Source organism: Procambarus clarkii, chromosome 44 (genome assembly GCF_040958095.1).
Source record: "Procambarus clarkii isolate CNS0578487 chromosome 44, FALCON_Pclarkii_2.0, whole genome shotgun sequence".
Classification (NCBI taxonomy): Eukaryota; Metazoa; Arthropoda; class Malacostraca; order Decapoda; family Cambaridae; genus Procambarus; species Procambarus clarkii.
Genome location: NC_091193.1, coordinates 21,362,925 through 21,381,908, shown reverse-complemented (window position 1 = coordinate 21,381,908; position 18,984 = coordinate 21,362,925). Strand labels below are relative to the sequence as shown.

General features: G+C 36.9%; 1 protein-coding gene across 8 annotated transcripts in view; it reads right to left on the bottom strand.

Moving 5' to 3' along the window:
* Positions 1-18,984, bottom strand: part of G9a (histone-lysine N-methyltransferase G9a) — a 51,327-nt gene that overhangs the window by 6,410 nt on the left and 25,933 nt on the right. For 6 of the 8 annotated variants that reach the window (XM_045725808.2, XM_045725809.2, XM_069300788.1 and 3 more), the window contains 16 exons: positions 17,667-17,759; positions 15,505-15,653; positions 14,404-14,512; positions 11,290-11,483; positions 10,103-10,303; positions 9,626-9,693; positions 9,209-9,438; positions 8,438-8,610; positions 8,133-8,291; positions 7,159-7,365; positions 6,786-6,930; positions 6,481-6,592; positions 6,229-6,383; positions 4,672-4,767; positions 3,847-4,022; positions 3,519-3,665 (listed from right to left, as the gene is read on the bottom strand). In XM_045725808.2, the coding sequence (XP_045581764.2) occupies positions 3,519-3,665; positions 3,847-4,022; positions 4,672-4,767; positions 6,229-6,383; positions 6,481-6,592; positions 6,786-6,930; positions 7,159-7,365; positions 8,133-8,291; positions 8,438-8,610; positions 9,209-9,438; positions 9,626-9,693; positions 10,103-10,303; positions 11,290-11,483; positions 14,404-14,512; positions 15,505-15,653; positions 17,667-17,759 (2,414 nt within the window). Of the gene's footprint in view, positions 1-1,347; positions 3,666-3,846; positions 4,023-4,671; positions 4,768-6,228; positions 6,384-6,480; positions 6,593-6,785; positions 6,931-7,158; positions 7,366-8,132; positions 8,292-8,437; positions 8,611-9,208; positions 9,439-9,625; positions 9,694-10,102; positions 10,304-11,289; positions 11,484-14,403; positions 14,513-15,504; positions 15,654-17,666; positions 17,760-18,984 lie in introns of those variants that run through there. The other 2 variants (XM_045725810.2, XM_045725811.2) reach the window with 2 other exon arrangements.

Below are 18,984 nucleotides of genomic sequence, written 5' to 3'. Positions count from 1 at the left end.
AAAATATAGTGGTGGTCTTACCATTCCTTGCTGACAAAGATCTAATTTAGAAAACAAATATTAACTATTTTGAAAGCTGAAGATATGCACACAAACTTCAATGCAAAAACTTTGGATAAAAAACATATAACTATGTACTATAATCTGAGTACACGTCTTCAGAGGCTCCTTAAATGAATAAATATGTAAAAATACCTTAATAATGAACAATAATGTAAACAATTTTAAAATCAGAGCAAAATATAAGCATTTTATTTTGCAGTGATTTAGGCTAATGTATTGAACTAATTGTAGAAAAAACTAGTATGCCATTACTATTTTGTTATTCACTTTAGTTATTAATTAGCAGAAATTCTGATTGAAGACCACCACATATTAGAGAATAGATTCTATTGAAGATGACATTTTGCCTGTAAGGACTAACAGCTACACAGGCGGAGCAAGGCCAAACATGTGAGGAATTACGCATTAATGAAAGAATATAGGAATTATACAAAGGAATTATAAATATACATATACAAATTATAAGGAATTAAAAAAAATTATAAGGAAGCTCAGAGAACCTGAATCCATTAAACATTACAGTTATAAAATAGAATTGAAAATATGTTTCTAATAATAATTTGCAGATGTTACCAGAAAGGTATACAGTATTGTCAAAATTTCACTATCATGTCAGTTTTTCCCCCTGTATCTCTCATCTCAGATACTATCTGTATCTCTGTGCATCTCTCAGACTGGACAAAAGCTCCCACAGGCAACTCATTATCAACTTGAACATTTCTCACAGATGTCAACACTGTGTGTTCTCTTCAACCAACCTTTGGATTAACTACATATACACTATACTGTACTTTCATGATGCAATCCAGGAAGCCATTCTTATTTGTTCAAAGGAAGTGAAGGTTTCTGCTCTATATACGACAAATGCTGAGAAACAATATACACCTGGCCTTATGAAGCAATGAGGTGCTGTTCCACATGACTGATGGAGAGTGTGGCGGTTTTTGTTTATTCCTCATGAATTATATAACGAATGGACGCAATACATTTTTTATTTTGAATAGCATTATCCACTCGTCCTTCAAGCTGATACCTTTCCATCCCATGAAAGTGGAAAATAGAATACTGCTTATGTATGTGCATATTTATGTGTAGGTTAGGTTGGATGTTTTGGTATTGTCAGCAATTAGTTGTATTTACTAATGTGTGGGTTAAGCAGGTTGAAAGGTGCATTCCAAACACAGGAACTTTTGGCCAGTGTTTTGAGAATGGATTGCATGATAAGTTTAGTTGTCTTCTAATTAAAAATATCCGAAACTGCATTGTATAAAAATTAAAATAAAATTTGAAAAATTGCTTTTAATATAATTATGGATTCTCTGTCTTTACAAAATTTAAAGCATAGTTCATAATTCTCCCCATATACTATACTTCAATTGTCAGTTAATAAATACTAAAACATTATACAAATCAATTAAATTATCAAGATAAAATTATACACGAGTACTTAAAAACATTAAATTATGAATAACGGTGCAACAAAATGAAAGCATAAACCAGGTTAGAAACCAATGTCATCAGATGCTATTCAAAACAAGAATATATTATGAATAGTACCACCTTTGCACTCTAACTTCCTTTATAAACAAGGAATTATCTGTCAAAATTTTATCACAATTACTGTTTTGTTAAGCACAATATTAATAATGTGTATATGATGATAAAGCAAGTCATTCTCCTCTATAAAATTTCCAAAACAATCCATTCAGGAAAATAAATCTTACCCTAAATATGGTAATCACAAAGAATGATGAAGGCACACATGCTCACCTATTATTAGCAGCAACTAATAATAAGCCCTTGCACACCTCATACCAGCTTAAGACAATCTTTATTAAAACCTTTCACAAACTACAAGGCCCTGGGACTTGAACAGACCTACAAAAACACCAGGATCAGAATCTGAGGTGTTCATAGAGGCAAGAGGAGAATGGGTTCCAAAATTAGTTAAATTTCGAAATGGGTTTAGAAATTAGTCATGAAAAACTCATAACCGAATAAACCATCCAGAAAGTACAGGCAAAGCAAAACAATGTATAGTATATTGATGAACAAGAAAGCATGGAAATAGGGAAGCAGAGATTTGCATAACATCAACAGGCCTTGTGGTAGTATCCAAGCACACCACCAGATGGCAGCTCAGGTTAACCAAATGTTCAACCTTCCTACCTCTGCCTAACTTATGTGCTGCCCATAAAACATCCTTGATCCCCATGAAAGAAAAAGGTGAGTATGGGGAGCTACTGAAGCTGCCCTGCCTGCCTTGTGACTAACACACCTGGTCTTGAAGGCAATGGACACAAAGAGAAAACAGGGAAGATGTGTTAATTCTTGCTATCTACTAACTTCCTCCAAATACTTTGGTTACCCAACACCAACATTTCTCCATTCTGACATTATATTAACATAAAATGTAATGCAAATATCAACATATTTATCTACATGCTAATTTAAATCTGGAACATTTGACTTTTAAATTATTAAGCATTTATTTGATGTAACAAAAATTCAATAAGTGAATATAATGTCAAAATTTAGTTGAACACAATATGCTACACAATGCTATGTAATAAAGTAAGACAATAACCTGCTACTGAGTTGCAAGTAAGAATAAAAAAAAATCATTAAATAGAATGTCAGACACTATTTATCAAAAAGGTATAACAACACAGTTAGACAAGAGAGAGAACAAGGTAGGTCAAAACTCATTCATTATATCAATTCAATTAGATCTCTCTGTCAGTCCTTGTACTCTGAAGGAAAGTACAGCCACACAAGTTAGGTACTTCTGTTACTCTCTGCATCAGCCATTTCTTATCACCAACATTTAAACAAAGTTTATACTCACACTGTAATACAGTATGTGGAAATATAAACTTGGCAACAAATTTAACAAAAACTTAAATTACGAATAAAACACATGTTAACGTTATGCCCATCTGTAACCATCCGCCAAAAAATGTCTCATGAACACCAAACACAAGAAAAAGGAACACTTAGGAGCACACATTCATATGTTCAGTAAGGCAAGGATAACTACATATCCATTGATGACAGCCTTTTAAACTTTACAAACTCTCTCTCTCTTTTAGTTTCTTCAAATAATCTCCCTTTCAGTACAGCATTCATAAAAACAAAAACAAAAATAAACATACATACATATGTATGTATAATAAATACATATGCATATATATTTATCTATGAAATTTGAACATTGGTGTACACTAAAAGTACATGAGCAACCTCTCCAGCACATCACTGAATAATACAATTTGCAAAGCACTAAATTTGCAACAAACATTCTATGCAAAACCTTAAACCGTACTTCAACTCATCCATTTGCACAATGCCATATTTTATATTTTAAAAACACTGGTATATTTCTTGCTACAACACATGGTGTCATTCAGTGAAAGTAAATATATCTATTGTAAAAGTTACCACCAAATTCTTACATCATTTCATGCATTTCTCTTATTCTTTTGTTGTAATTTTCAAGGGTAGTGTGAATGGTTGTGCACGAATATTTACACTTCTCAGACGTACACGTACAGGTGAAATGCTTGTATTTGATAATCCAGAATTTCTCTCCATAGTCAAACCTGTCAAAAAAGAGAACATATGGTGTAACTAACATTACCAATGCTGAAAGTCAAGATTTGGGTCTATATCTATATCTATATATATCATATCTTGTTGCATGGAAACATCTGTCAAATACAAGGTATAGAGGAGTACAAAATATAGAGGAGTACTGTAGACAGAAGTAACACTGCTACTTACCCAAGTTCTTCATCGGCTTCAATATCACGATTAGCAAAGAATGCTATTCTTGGGAAGGTTAGATCTTGATGGTCAATAAAGACTTTCACTGGTGTAAGATTTGCTTCACAGAGATGATTGATGAAACGAGCAATATTGCCATATCCTCGGGCATCAATGCAGAAAGTTTCACTATCCTGGAATAGAAGGTCATATGTACAATCCAACTGGAATTTAATCAACATACTACACCTTACATTCTTCTGTGGCAGGAGGTTGTAACATGTCTAGTGGCAATGTTTTTTTACCAGTGGAAAAGTTTAAAAATCTGCAGTACAGTACAACATATTGTATTATAAATGTTTCAGAAAAGAAATATAACATATTGCGATCGCATGAAAGCAGTCGAGAAAGGTCCCTCCAGTTCATGGCATCTCACAATATAAAGTGTAGAGTACAGGTTTGTGTGAGCGATGATGACGGGGATAACTTGCGTTGATTTTGGAGATCAAAGTCCTCGAAATCGGGATGGAGCGTCTGATAAACAGAAGCAATGTATGTTAGCAGGTGGTCAGCAGTGCATGGAGATAGTGACCTATTGTGAGAAGCAATGATAAAAGTGACAGCAATGGTGCCGGGAGTGGTAGTGAGGGAAGTGCTTTGGAACGTTAGTAAAATATGATAGTAGTAAATAGCAATGATGTTTAAACATGATAATACACAGAATGTGTTGGCAAATAATGATGTTGATAGTGTACAGTGGCAGTATTAATTCACTGAATCATTGGCATAGGGTGAGAGTTTAGGCCAGAAATACAAGAATTTCACAAAACGTTCAGAACTCACCTTATTATCAAGATCAAATAAATACGAGTCATCTTGTCTCTGGTCAGCCTCTAGATCAGTGATGATCTCTCCTACATATTCACACACATAAGACCCCTGCAACATATTAATTATAAGGTCAAAGGCAGGAAATACTCAAGAAAAGTATTTTAAGTACATAATATTTCCACAATTATTGATCACCTGTATACAACAGGCAATATTCAGAAATAACACTTCGAGGTGTATATATATACTTATACAAGACTAAATAACTCGTACAAAAATTATTAAACAATAGCCAATAGCGTCAACTATTAGATATCACAACTCAAAGTATGAAATTTGAAAGGCATTCCTCAGGAGTGACCATAAAATCCGATATACAGTATTGATTTTATATATACTGTACATGGAACTGCAACTGAATGATCAAAAGGCTTCGTGATTATAATTTGTGTCTTAAATTGATTATGTATGCTTGCAAGTTGTAGCCAGATAAACACTCCGAGTCACCTAGCATTATGGATAATGTTTCCCTTCTGGTACAGTAATTGCATTATTTTACAGATAATCTTGCTCACTTTGCACTACAGTAATTGGATAATTTTACAGATAATGCCTGCTCACTTTAGTGTTACTTGGATTATGTTGCAAATAAAGTCAAACTTGACTAATGGTATTTGCCTGTTTTTTTTTTCATTTCACTCATGTCCTGCTAAATAAACTGGCTTTAAATAGATTACTGTAGTTCACAAATCAGTAAGTAATAGACTTATCCATACTGTATTTCAATGATGACAGGTTATCATGATCAGTCATCAGTACAGTAGCATAAATTGATTTGTATTACCCACTACACCTCCCATTATGCAATCCTCTTGCTTCTTATACACATTCTTATTCTAGCTGACTATTCAATTGCCAATAACTTCGACAAGTTAGTGAATAATTCTTCATTAAATATTAAAATAATTATTCACTGATCTTCATCAATCACAGGTATGAAATTATTTCTGCAGCCGAAATGTTTTGGAATTTGTACACAAATTGATTTACGCTACTTGGCTACAATAGTATGCATAAAGTAAATAAAATAAAATACAAATTATAAAGTACCATACCACGAATTACTGTATTGGTATTCAGTCTATACCTGTATAGCTTTTATGTATTACAGCAAACTGCAAATGCTGCAGTCTAGATGATATGTTCAGATTATCTTTACAGCTTAAGATGTGAAAAATGAATCGCACTGTTTTCCTAGCAGTGAAAATAATGAACAGGCTACACAGAGTTTGATCACTATAATGTGATACAAATTCCACTCTAAATGCTATAACTACGATACAACTCATTATTCACATCTTAAACTATAAAGATAATCTGAACACAGTATTGTTTGATTCAAACACAGGTGGCTGCCATGATGTAGCGTGCAATGAGAAAACAGAATCCCATTACTGTATTCTCCTACATATTCAACCGACACCCCGAGTTGAAGTAAGGATTCTTCCTCAGTGAACGAATGCTTTATCTTCATTTACTGAACATACTAAGTGTGTTGACAAGTCTCACCTTTTGAATGGTCTTGAGAGCACGCACACCCCAGCCTTTCTCAGATGTTTTGAACAACTGCATGTGGGCAGATATACCATGCTGCACAACCCGGTTATTGCACGACAACTTGTTGCAGCGGCAAGCTCGGTTACACTCAAATATCATTGGCGGATCTACAAAAGTCAAAATGGCATTTTAACATTATTTTCGGTATAAGAAAACGCAATGTAACATTACACGAGTGATCATCAGAAATACTTTCACAAATACCTGCATAGTTGAACTCTGGCAAAAGGCGGCCATCAGGATCATACCAGCACTGGAAGTTCAGTTGACCACAGCCACAGTGGTCTGCATTACAACCATCCTCACACTCACACCACTGTTGTAAAAATTCAGTCATTAACTTATATTTAAATTACAACCGCTAAAATTAATAACAAATAGAGTGGTGCCAGACAGCATAATAAAGGCAGTTTCAAGAATCATATATTCTTGTGTCCCTATAATTAGCAAAGACAGGATAACAGACATTATGCATTCAGCATTATCAAAGAGAAAATAATTAGCGAGACCTTCATTGATGTAATTGTGCGGTCAATGATAACATTGGATGCCTCACAGTTCTCAGCAATGTACAAGTAATCTTTAGGCAGTTCATCATCATCTACTCCATTGACACAAGGAATTGGCACCTCCTCCTTCCCAGCAGCAATGTCACTGTTTGAACATGAAATAATACAATTACTGTATTATCAGTATTATTATTATTAATTATTACTGTATTATTAACAATATATTAGCAATTATTGGTCATGATTTTTCATATGATGTAAGTTCTTTCTTACAACCTAAATTTGTGAAGTTTAAAGTTGTAAAATTTTTTATATGAAGTAAGACAAAACATACGATAATGAAAGGCACAATGTAATAACTCCACAGCCTTACCTGCTCAAGATCTTCTCAGTGCGTATGTTATTTTGGTTCATCATTTCAATCAGTTTACTATTTAAAGTTAGTTGCAAGTATACGTCAGACTCTGGCAGGGCACAATCTATGGGCGTCTGGCCTTTAGTGTTCAAAACATCTAGTCGAGCACCTCGGGACAGGAGGAGAACCACTGCATCAATGTGGTTTTGTCTGGCAGCAATGTGCCTGTAGATTTAAAATACTCATTCACTTATACATAATTTAAATATAACTACACTCAAAAAACGTTTAACTATCCCTGTCCTCTACAAATGTAATATAAAACATAATTCAATATTTTTAATAAACAGTACAGTACTTGTAAATTGTTGCAAGACAACTCCTTGATCACTAATATTATGAGCAAATAAATAAGGAAATCCAGCATATATTCCAGGTCCTCACCAAGCAAATTCATTGTAGATAACACAAGTACAGTATACCAAAAACATAAGCAGCATGCTTTGTAAGCATATAAAAAAATCGGTGTTGAATGTAATGAAACGCCATTTTCTGAGTGCCGGTGCCATGCTCACTGAGTCAACCAGGACCAACTAATCTACTACACAAAGAGTAAATGAAAAAATTAATGGGCCTTATTCCTGACCCATGACAAAAATTCCACTAAACAAAATTTTTAAAATTGTAACATCGGGGGAGATTGATCTAAGTACTCTCTTAAATTGTTGGTCTGTAACACTAAGTAAGTGTTACAGCCCAACAATTTGGACTGGACGGTAAGAGTGATGGTCTCACTCACTAAAGGAGTGATGGTCTCAATGGCTACCCATTGAGGGAGAATGATCTAAGTACTGCATCTACTGTTACAATGTACTTGTGTTCCCTGCCTTAAACACAAGTCAGGAAACAAATCGTATCATCTCACAATATTACCTTTCTTTGCAGGTGTGTATAACTTACCACAATACAAACCACAGAGGTTTAATACTCACAATGGTGTATCTCCGTGCGCATTCATAGAACGAAGTGAACAACCTCGATCCAAAACCATAGAACAGATATGGGTGGACCCAGAAAAGGCTGCCCAGTGCAGCGCTGTGTTCTGCTCTACGTCACACAGCTGTGGATTTCCACCACGGTCAAGCAAAAATCTGAAAGACAGAAATCGAGTGTAACTACAAAAGATTACACAAACTACTCTAATGTGGGAATCAGATATAGCAACATATAATCTCATTAGGATGTACAACACATAGCTACTGTCTCAACTCAGTAAAACCACTTGAGTAAAACCTACTTGACAACACTAGTAAACTTATTTTCCGAGGCCCACACAAGAGGCGTCCAGCCCCCCTCATCCTGCATATTGACAGCATGTCTTGTCAGTCTTCCCGAGTCCAAGATGTGCTGACAACCAATTAAATTTCCGCATTTTGCTGCCAAATGAAGGCATGTCATCCCATCTTGAGTCTAAAAAAAAGGTCAGATATTATTTATACTATACAGTGTATTGAAATCAACAGGGATGAGACAGGAGTAGTGTCAGGTATTGGAACACAATTTTCCTCAGAATTATATTCTTTTGAGCAGGAATGTGAAGATAATGAGTGATAAACAAGTGAAGAAATTAGGAAGATATTACATAGAGTTATGATGTTTAATAAAAAACAGCATCACAGCTACAAATCCTTAACTATGATAACCAATGAATGAAAGGGAGCACATTGGGTAAGGTGTAACTAATAAAGGCAGGGAACCCTACTGAGCTTAGCATGTACATGGATTGAGTGCCTGAGAATTTTCCAATCTTCCATTGGCTTGGGTTCCACTGAAGCACCCAAGTATCAATCTGTTTGTGCAGATACTGAAAATATAGTTAGAAAGCATATGTATATTATCAAAACCTCTAGTTACAATAAAATTATCTACTCTCCTTACCAATTCTTCACCAATCTTATATAAATTATATTATACAATACTTCTGGGAAGAAAGCAAATTTCATTACATAAATTGTAAAGGGCTCACTTTCTTAATTTATTCTTTCTCAAAACTATTCAATAAATTCACCTTGGCCATTAGTGATGCTCCAGCTTGTATTAGATAGTGCACTATACTATTCTGTTCTTTAGTGATGGCAACCATCAGCGGAGTCATAAGCTGAGTGTCGGTCATGTCTATAGTAGCGCCCGCAAGGGTCAACACGTGCATGGCAGCAAGACTTCCGTAAGCTGCTGCAACATGCATCCCGGTTTGGTTTCCATATTCCTTCACCTTAACATTAGGGCTGACACCATGCACTGAAAAATATGGATACTTTATATTGGCCAAAAGTTTTTTTTTGTCATAAAAAGAGATCACGGCAATATAGAGAAATAACGTCATACGTGTTCAAAAACAACTCTCGTCTGTTCAACATACCGTACAGCATCGTGGATACACAAGCACCACAACTGAACAGTTAAAGCAATATGATAGAACACTTACCCAAAACATGCAATAACTTTTCCAAGTCATTTTGTTTGCATGACCAATACACTCCTTTGGGTGAAGGCCTGAAAATAGTGAATTCTATTAAAACAGTGTCTTTACCAATTTGTAAATAGCAAAAAGGTATACAAACTTTTTATTATTTATTGAATTGTACAGATTTAAGAAAAGTATACTGCTAGGTGAAGACACATCTGTAAGGAGACGTGCTCAAATGCCTCGTCCTGCTCAGGAATCAAACTAAGGTTTAATTGGTTGTGAACCAACTGTGTTAAACACTGGGACAAAGGTAGAAGTGTCAAAAGGTAATCTGACAAGGTAACCAGGAAAGACTGCTCTCAACCTGGACTGTGAGGGCAGAAGGAATCATGAAACTGACCACAGATAAAACATTTTGTATATGACAGGCTCTTATCATATGTTCTCATTATCATATCTGTTTAAAAATTATGTTACTATATTAAAAGAACTCACTTGGCAGCAACACTTTTACCATCAATGATGGACCTGATGGCATCTTGAAGCTTTTCTCGCCCAAGCTCCAGTGGTAATTTGTGAGCAGAGATGACACGTCCATTCCGAAGTTCAATTGATGGCTCATTCTCTGGCAAAGATTCTGTTATTGCTACTGTCTCAGGAATGATCTTCTTTGACCAGGTCATGCGGGCTGATGCTCTGCCAATGCAATAAGATACATCAAAATTTACATGAATTTTAAGTAATGAATGAATTCAGGTCGTAAATTCAGAGGACAAAGAATAATGCATCTGCTGAAAGTTAACAAGTACCATATAATAAAAATACTGTTGTATGTGAGGCACGAAAGAGATGTGCTACACAGTAAGCTTACTTCCAGTGCTCTGAAATAGTTGTCCATACTTCATGCCTTTTAGCCCCACATCTATATAGAGAATCTGAATAAAATAATTTCTCAAGTTGGATTCTTTAAGCTTATATTTGGAGTTTTATAGTCTGCAACATTCCATAAGACACATTCAATCCTTTCTCTGTACATTACTAGGCACTCAACTGTTGTCTTACCAATTATTATTAATAAACCATAGTTGCAAAACACCTTCAGTCATACACTACTTTATAATGCTCAATTTAATCTGAGGTAACAGCATGAATTGCAACATGGAACTTTTTCTTTTAATAATGTTTCTGATAACGAGTTTCCCCTAGATTACGTATTCAGAAGGTTGAGGGCATTTTGAGAATCCAAGCCCTCTCAGATTTAAAAAATATTGTAGTGTGTTTAAAGAGTTTCCGAAATCCCCCTAGGACCTCGAGAAAAAACATTTATAACCTATATCCTCTTCCCAAAACAAGGGAACGTCTATAATAACATCATTCTATACTTTTTAAAAACTATTCAATGGTGTCTGAATGCATACAAAAACACACAAACCCTATTGCTTATATATATGGCTGTAAGGTAGTAAATTCTCTCTTCCACATCGCTGAAGAGTGTACAAATTGGGCATCCACTTTGTTTCCTGAAGTTAGTGCTTCCTCTTATAACGAAGACTAATCATTTTGAAGTTAGCTCAGTTGGCAGAATAACCTACAAAGTAAACAACTTGGGAAACATTACTATTGAATAAATGCTGTATAGAATGTGATATTCTACATTTAAAGCACAGGAAAAGAAAACCTACTCCTTCCTCTCCTGATGTTGCTTTAGGTAGACGACAGGTTTTCTATTTAATTTCAGTTCCAATTGTACCTCCTTGGGAGGTTCTTCGGCACCACAATGCGGGCAGAGAGTCGCCCCGGCTAACATCAGACCACACAACTTGTGGTAGTAGTGACGCAGGCCAGATTTGTCCCAGGAGCATTCATAGAAGACGCCCTATTATGTAAGTAAAGAAATTAGCATGTGGTATTCATATTCAAGAACAAAGCCTATTCATTCATATTATACTATAGAATATTATACACCTGTGCATACATGCTCACACATATTGGGAAAAAGTGATCATGTCCTGTTGGAAATTAAATATGCTCTGCATTATAATCTAGAGGAGAATGGAGACATTGAAATAGTTGATAACTTGATTTCAAGAGAGGACACTATGGGGAACTTAGCAAGGTCTTTAATGAATTTAATTGGAAATGCTTGTTGCTAGACAAGTAAGTAAGATGTATGCCAAATTCTGTAAAAATATACGATGAAGGCACATGAAAATTCATACCAAAACAGAGATGCAGAACCAGAAAACAGGATTGGTTCAACAGAAATTGTAAGAGAGCTAGAAAGGAAAAGACAAGAAAATGGGAACAATATAGGAAGAGGCCTAACCTTAAAACATACCAGCACTACACTAAAATGCCAAGACACCTACGGTACACAATTCACTCCTTCACACACCCACCCACCCGCCCGGTGGGTGTGGTTACCACACTCACTCCTGACACCCACCACACTCCAGCCTCCCTGCTTGCCTGAAGTCTCCCAGCTTGCCTGGACCCTGCCTGACTCCCTCCTTCCCTGGTGGGGGTGTACAATGAGTGTTAGGCCAGGTATTTCACTTGTTTATCTCTCAGTGGTAAAGGTGAGAGATATATTCTCGTGTTATGTTCTGCGGCAAGTCGACCTTTGGTTTTCGAGAGATTTTTAAGCTTCAAACTCTCTATCAGTATACGCTGATACGGACAAATATCTGGTAGTTCGGATTCTATTGACATTCCGTCTGGAGAGGGATATATTATTATCTGGACGCGATTTTCTGGCTTAGGGCGTTTTCCAGATCAGTGGGATTTGGATTAGCGAACTTCTACAGTGACTGTATTACAGTGGAACCTTGGTTGACGAATGCCCCTCTTTACCAATTTTTCGGTTTACGAGCTCAATTTCTTTGTAAAATTCGACTTGGTATACAAGATTTGCCTTGCTTGGCGAGTTTGTTGATACATGTATGGGTTGACCGAGCACATGGTTCGTCATGGCACTGGCGAGGCGTGCTTCAGTTTACCAGTGCCTCCTGCAGTGATGATTGCTCTTGAATTCTTTGTGAAGCATTTAATTGTTTTTGTACTTGTTGGGTTTCTGAACATAAAAGTAATTATTATATATCATGCCATGGGTCCCAAGAAAGTCAGTGGCAAAGTTCAACCTTAACAAATAGTTGTGAGGATGACGAAAGAGGAAAAACAAGAGATCATTCATGGTGAATGAATGTGATGTCTCACTATAGAAAAGTATTAAAACATAGAAAAAACAAGTGTTTTTAGACAGATTCTTAGTAAGACAAGCAAGCAGTGAGCCACAACCAGGTCCTAGTGGTATGCCTGCAAAACATAGGAGAGAGAGTACCCCAGAAATGTCATCATTGCTGTTATAATGGAAGGGGAATTCCCTCCCCTTCCTTTCCAAACACTAACACCTCTCCTCCTCCCTCCCTCCTCACTGTCTTCCATATGCCAACAAGAGTCCTCATTAAAGGTAAAATATACTTGTACATACTGTAGTACAAAATGTAAGTAGTAGTAGTAGTATGTATGTATAAAATTTATTTTTAACACTTTCGCTCACCCCGCGCGCCACCCCTCGACAGGGTGATATGGACCCCAGCGTGTCACGGAAGCGCGCGTTAATTCCGAAAAGTGTATACTCTCTTCAACTTTGTCACCTCAATTCTCCTTCTACAAGATTAAATTTGGTATCATTGTGTTCGCAATAAAATTCTCTACAGCACTAAATGCATATAAACTCCAAAAGCCCGACTAATTACCCGCAGCAAACAGAGAAAGTGCGAACGAGTTACCCGGGAGCACGCAAACGGGATAAAATGTTTTCACTATTTTCACTCTGGTCACCTCAATTTTTGTCCTAGGTCTTTCATTTTGGTCTCAATGGGTTCGTAATAAAATTCTCTAGAGGAACATTAGCATATAAAAAAAAAAAACCTGGTCACGCTCCAACCGCCGACGAGTTGAAGACGGGCCACGCGTTAGCCGTGAGTGAGTGCTCAGAGGCCTTCCTGCTACACTCCAAATTCCCACCCTTTTCAAGCCTTTCTTTCGCAATTTTCTTCCTGGAAGGGCCTTGTTCATGATTACTATCCATCGTGGAGTAAGCGTAGATAGTTTCTAAAGCCGCAGTAAGAAATATAGCCACGGGAAATAGCCGAAATGTTCACACGTTTGAGATGCGAGGGGAGGCAACATTGGTCACAACAGTGGAGCAAAGACAATGGGCCCACGGCGTGTGCCAAGCCGCCTGAGGGCCACGAGGCTCAACAAAGAAAATGGGAAGACATCGGCGCACATTTTAAAACCAGTCCCAAAAAAATCGGATAAAAACCTGATTTTTGGCGAATTTTTAAAGTGGATGACGCAATGCTGCGTCATCCCCGGCATTACCGCCAGTAAACGGATGACGCAATGCTGCGTCATCCCCGGCATTACCGCCAGTAAACGGATGACGCAATGCTGCGTCATCCCCGAGCGAAAGTGTTAAGTATATATTTTAAGGGGTGTAGAACAGATTACTGTGGCTCAATTTACATTATTTCTTATGGGAAAATTCGTTTCAGTTTACAAACTGAAACATAAACTGGGAATGGATTAAATTAGAAAATGGAGGTACCACTGTATTATATAATATTACATTAGCACCAACATCAAGAATCATCCTTCAAAACCACTTTAGCATCTATAAAATCATAAAAGCTATCAATATCCATGGAAACAAGTGGGATCTTTCTTGGTCAACAGTAATCTGATATACTGTACCTATTTAATGTACATTATATGGACACATTACCAACCTGAGTGCAGAAGAGCCCACAACAAGGGCAGCAGTTGTGTCGTCTCAAGCGGTGTCGGTGAACTTCACACAGCAGCATAAAGGGAATTTTTCCACTCACACGCAGGTATCTACAGAGGTTGTACATTTCTCTTAGAATGAATCCTAGTACTTACACTTACCAGTTTTATTGTAAAATATAATACTGTACAGCTGTCAATACAGAGTTACACGAAAAGGAAGAAAGAGGTAACTTGTTAAATTTAAAAAGCAGCAAGTCTGAGGTAACCTGAGTTGATACGTAACTAATATTGTTCAGTGTCTATGATGTCATTGATTGAAACAAAATATTTATACAAGAAATGAATGCACAGTACGTGAAGATACCCACAAAAAATATTAAATAAATCAACATCCAACTCTACCACAAGTTTAAAAGGATTAAAAAACCAGCGTTGACTGTAATGAAACGCCATTTTCTGGGTGAGCTCTGTAGGCTCCCTGGAGCTATCGGACTGATATTAGCTGTATTAGTCTAGGGATTCAGTCATATGGAATTCTTATGCCTACTGGGAACCATGAGCCAGAACCTTGTTCCCTCAGAGTGGTGAAGGGAGCAATAGCCTACGAAAACTATTCATGTCTCCCATCGACCAAGGTTAGGTACCCAGAAAGGTAGGTGCCCCAAAACAGACCCCTAACTGGTAGAAAATTGCAACCCAAGACCGAACAGAGCCCAAGAACCCCCCCCACCAGAGTGGGAGGCCCCACCCTCCTGAGCCGGCCACCTGCTCACCAGTTCGGAGAGTGAGCAAACGGAAGAAAAACTGCTGACCGGAGGGAGGGAGGGTGCCATAAAACTTCCGGGGCTCACCCAGAAAATGGCATTTCATTACATTCAATGCTGGTTTTCTGTGAGGAGAACACCCCCCCCCTTCCCTGCCACGAGCCCCTACTGGGGGCTCATGGCCCCCAGTAGGAACTCGAACTCCAAGGACTGATGGCACCAATACTAATATGGCACATGTCAGTTTGATAGCTTCAGGAAGTTGACAGAACTCCCCTCAGAAAATGAATACATAGTATGACACACACAAAATTAATTATATTTATGATGCCTTACTTGTGACTTGTAACAATATTGCAGCAGCCAATCATACGTCCATCAAACGAGTCAACAGCCTGGCAGTACACATCCCCTGTGATCCCTACAGCGGTGGGATCCTCTCTAACGCGACACCTACATAGCACATTGGTCAGGCTTGGTGTAGCCTGGGTTGGAAGGAAGTTCATAACATTAAACACCTTTCTTTAGTGTAATTTTATGAGAACCACTCTATATCTGTATAATTTAATTATAAATTAAATATAAAAAATACAGTATTGATTGACTTCTCATGCTGTAAACCCAATATATTTTGTCTCACAACAATAGCACAAAAACTCACCTCACTCACCTCTACACATGTTAAGAGGCTGAACATCCTGGCATGTCTTCAGGAAAAATGATTCCACAAGTTCTTATACTGTGTGAATTAACTAAATCATGCCTTAATTTGACTTTATATTATGAACCCATCCTGACAGAATCCTTTTCACCCAACGATATTTGATTCGCATCCAAAATATCCCCAATTCTAACAATCAAGATTTTCAAACTTGAAATTGATCTCCCTAATATTGCATAACTGTGTTAGTTGATCATTACAAGACTGCTACAGTGAAGTTACACCTAAACTACATTAAGCAAACATGCAGAAGGAAGGAATCAGATACCTAAGCAAGAGCAAACAGCTGGAAACATCAATGAATAATAAGATAATCAGGATAAAAGCTGGGATAATCATCATCTTCAGAATATACTTAATGTACAACATGAATAGGAATCCTCTCCTTACAGATGGCACAAGGTCCAGACCCCACTCCTAATTCGGTGATGAAATACTGATGGGGTTAGGCACTTTTTGTGGGGAAGAGGGTTTGGGGTGAAGTGAAATGTGCAAAAGCAGAAGTTTGATACCAGTTTGCTCTAATCATTTGCAACTTTCTTGCCGAACAAATTTATACAATACTGTATTTCCTCTGTTTATGCGTTTCATGTTTTAATTATTTGTATAATTCAATTATATCTTCCTTCATGTTATGCCTTTTGATGGCAGCTTTGTTGATCTATATACACACAGCATTATCAACTGATGGCATGATACTTTTTCTAAGTTGTCTTTCCTGCAACTACTCATTTACTAATCACTTCTTACTTGTACTCCTCTGCCTTTTAACCTGTGCTGAGACACTTATTATCAGCATGTCTACACTTCATTGTTATTGAGGAAGCATAATTCAACTGCTACATTCAAATTAAGTAGAATATACAGAAGAATTTTCTCACCTAAATTTTTAGCAGGATGCAGTTGGACATATCACGATGTGAATTGAATTCACTCATAGTACTTTTAGAAAAAGATGAAAAACTGTACTCATCAAATGTGAGAGGCTGTAGCAAGCACGGTTGCTTAGAAAAGAATTGCCAAGTGCAGTTATAGGGTGTGGGGCAGGAGCCATTCTCCTTCCCCTAGTGCAGTTACTGGGTGTGCAACAGCATTCACTCTCTCCTTCCCCTAGTGCAATTGGAAGGTGCAGGATGGCATTCACTCTCCTTTCCCTAGTATTAGTTACAGGGTGCGAGACAACATTCTTTCTCTAGTACAGTAATATGCAATTCTTAACTCTGATTACAACATGTCAGGTGCCAATTTATGTTATTAGTTTACCTGTACTGAGAACAAGCAGTCACCAATTATCATATTCACATATTCTGTGACAAATTGTAAGCATTGTTTAACTAATGTTCTATTTATAAGTTCTATTGGTAGAAAATAGGCACATGTCATTCAAATCAAATGAGTAAAGCTTGCAAATACATTTCTGAATAAAATGTATTATGAATTCCGTAGTTTCACAAAATATTAAATGCAATATTCCACGGATAGAATTAAGTCTGTTAGCACTTTAACATGCTTTTACACCGTGAACCTACCTCCATTTCAACTCACAGTCTATATTAGTGTTTAAAATAATTAAAAGCAATAAAAACAAAGCTAAATGATTTGTAAATACTCACTATGTATGAAGCCTACATCCAGCAACAAAATGATGAATTTAATATTAGACAACTAAGGTATAGCAAAGATAGACTGTTGTAAGCACATTATATCACACCTACTTGAATTTCAAGTGATTTATCTAAAATAAACAAATATTACACTGACTTAAAAACAAACATACAGAATGCACAATTCCCTGCTGGTGACAGCTGTGGGTCAAGGTGAGTGGTGGAGACAGGATAAAGCGCTGGCGCTCTTCCGGTGATACCGGGGTCTGAGGGTCGAGAATGCCAGTTGAAAGGAAAATAACAAAAGGAATGAATCTGCGTGTAGCAGTCACGGATGTGACAAAATCCTCACAACAAATGTATGTATGAACAGTTCACAGAAATTATCGAGAGAGCACTTATTCTGGAGTTTATGAACATCAAATATCATTTTCTCTCTGACACGAGGCAAGTCATTTAGTATATTGATCTCAATATTTTTATCACATACAGTATCAATCGCAAAAAAGTGAAGGTAAAGTTCGAGTATCTAAAACACGTGAACAATTTATAAATAAATTTGAAAGTGTATGAACATATACATTTTAACAGTTTATGTATTGTGATGTTGGGTCTGAATGGATCCTTATGGTTGGTAATATATAAGATAAACACTCAAGCCTTCACCTGTGAACAATCATTACTCAGGAATGGTTGAAAAAGTGTAAGAAATTTTAAAATAATAATATACAGGTAAAGGCTGAAGAGAATAAAATAAATAAAGGGATAAACAAAATTATGAAACTGCCAGATAAAAACAACATCATAAGCATGTTTTAAATGCAAAAATAAACAGACAACAAAGTTAATGCAAAGGAACCTAAAAATTTTGCAATACAGTATTATTAAATAATGTCAAAATTTCAGTCAAACCTCAGTATGTGCAAGTTCGGTATGGTTGAAATTCACTGTACATAATGTACAGGGTATGTACTTAGCCCTAAACTTGTGACACATGCTCTGCATTCACTAACAATGGGCTTTTGTGTCTCACACACTTCTTAAGATTACTTTCTTGCCTCATGGCACTGTCCAAACACTGTGCAACTCCTGCTGCCTCCATAACAAAGCTAATGTTTTCTCCCATTTAAATCACTGGTGAATGTAGGAATCTACTCTACACAGTATATTTGTGGCAAAGAAGTGATAGAAGCACTCAGTACCAATGTTCACTTAAGTATGTTACTGAGAAAAGCAGTGGGGGGGAAGGGGGTGGAGGTTGAAGGGAGGTGGGGGTGTGGGGGGAAAGAGGAGGGGTTGTGGAGGGAAAGGGGGTGGGGTGGGGTGGGGGTTGGGGGGGAAGTGGACTAAAGTGCATCTCCAGCTTTCTATTTTACCTTAAGTTCAATCTGTGTGACATGGCTAATGTTGAGGGATTCTCAAAGAACATCCATAGCACATAGTGAGAGATGATTGCATATAAGCATATTATTAGGTGTGGATATTATTGTT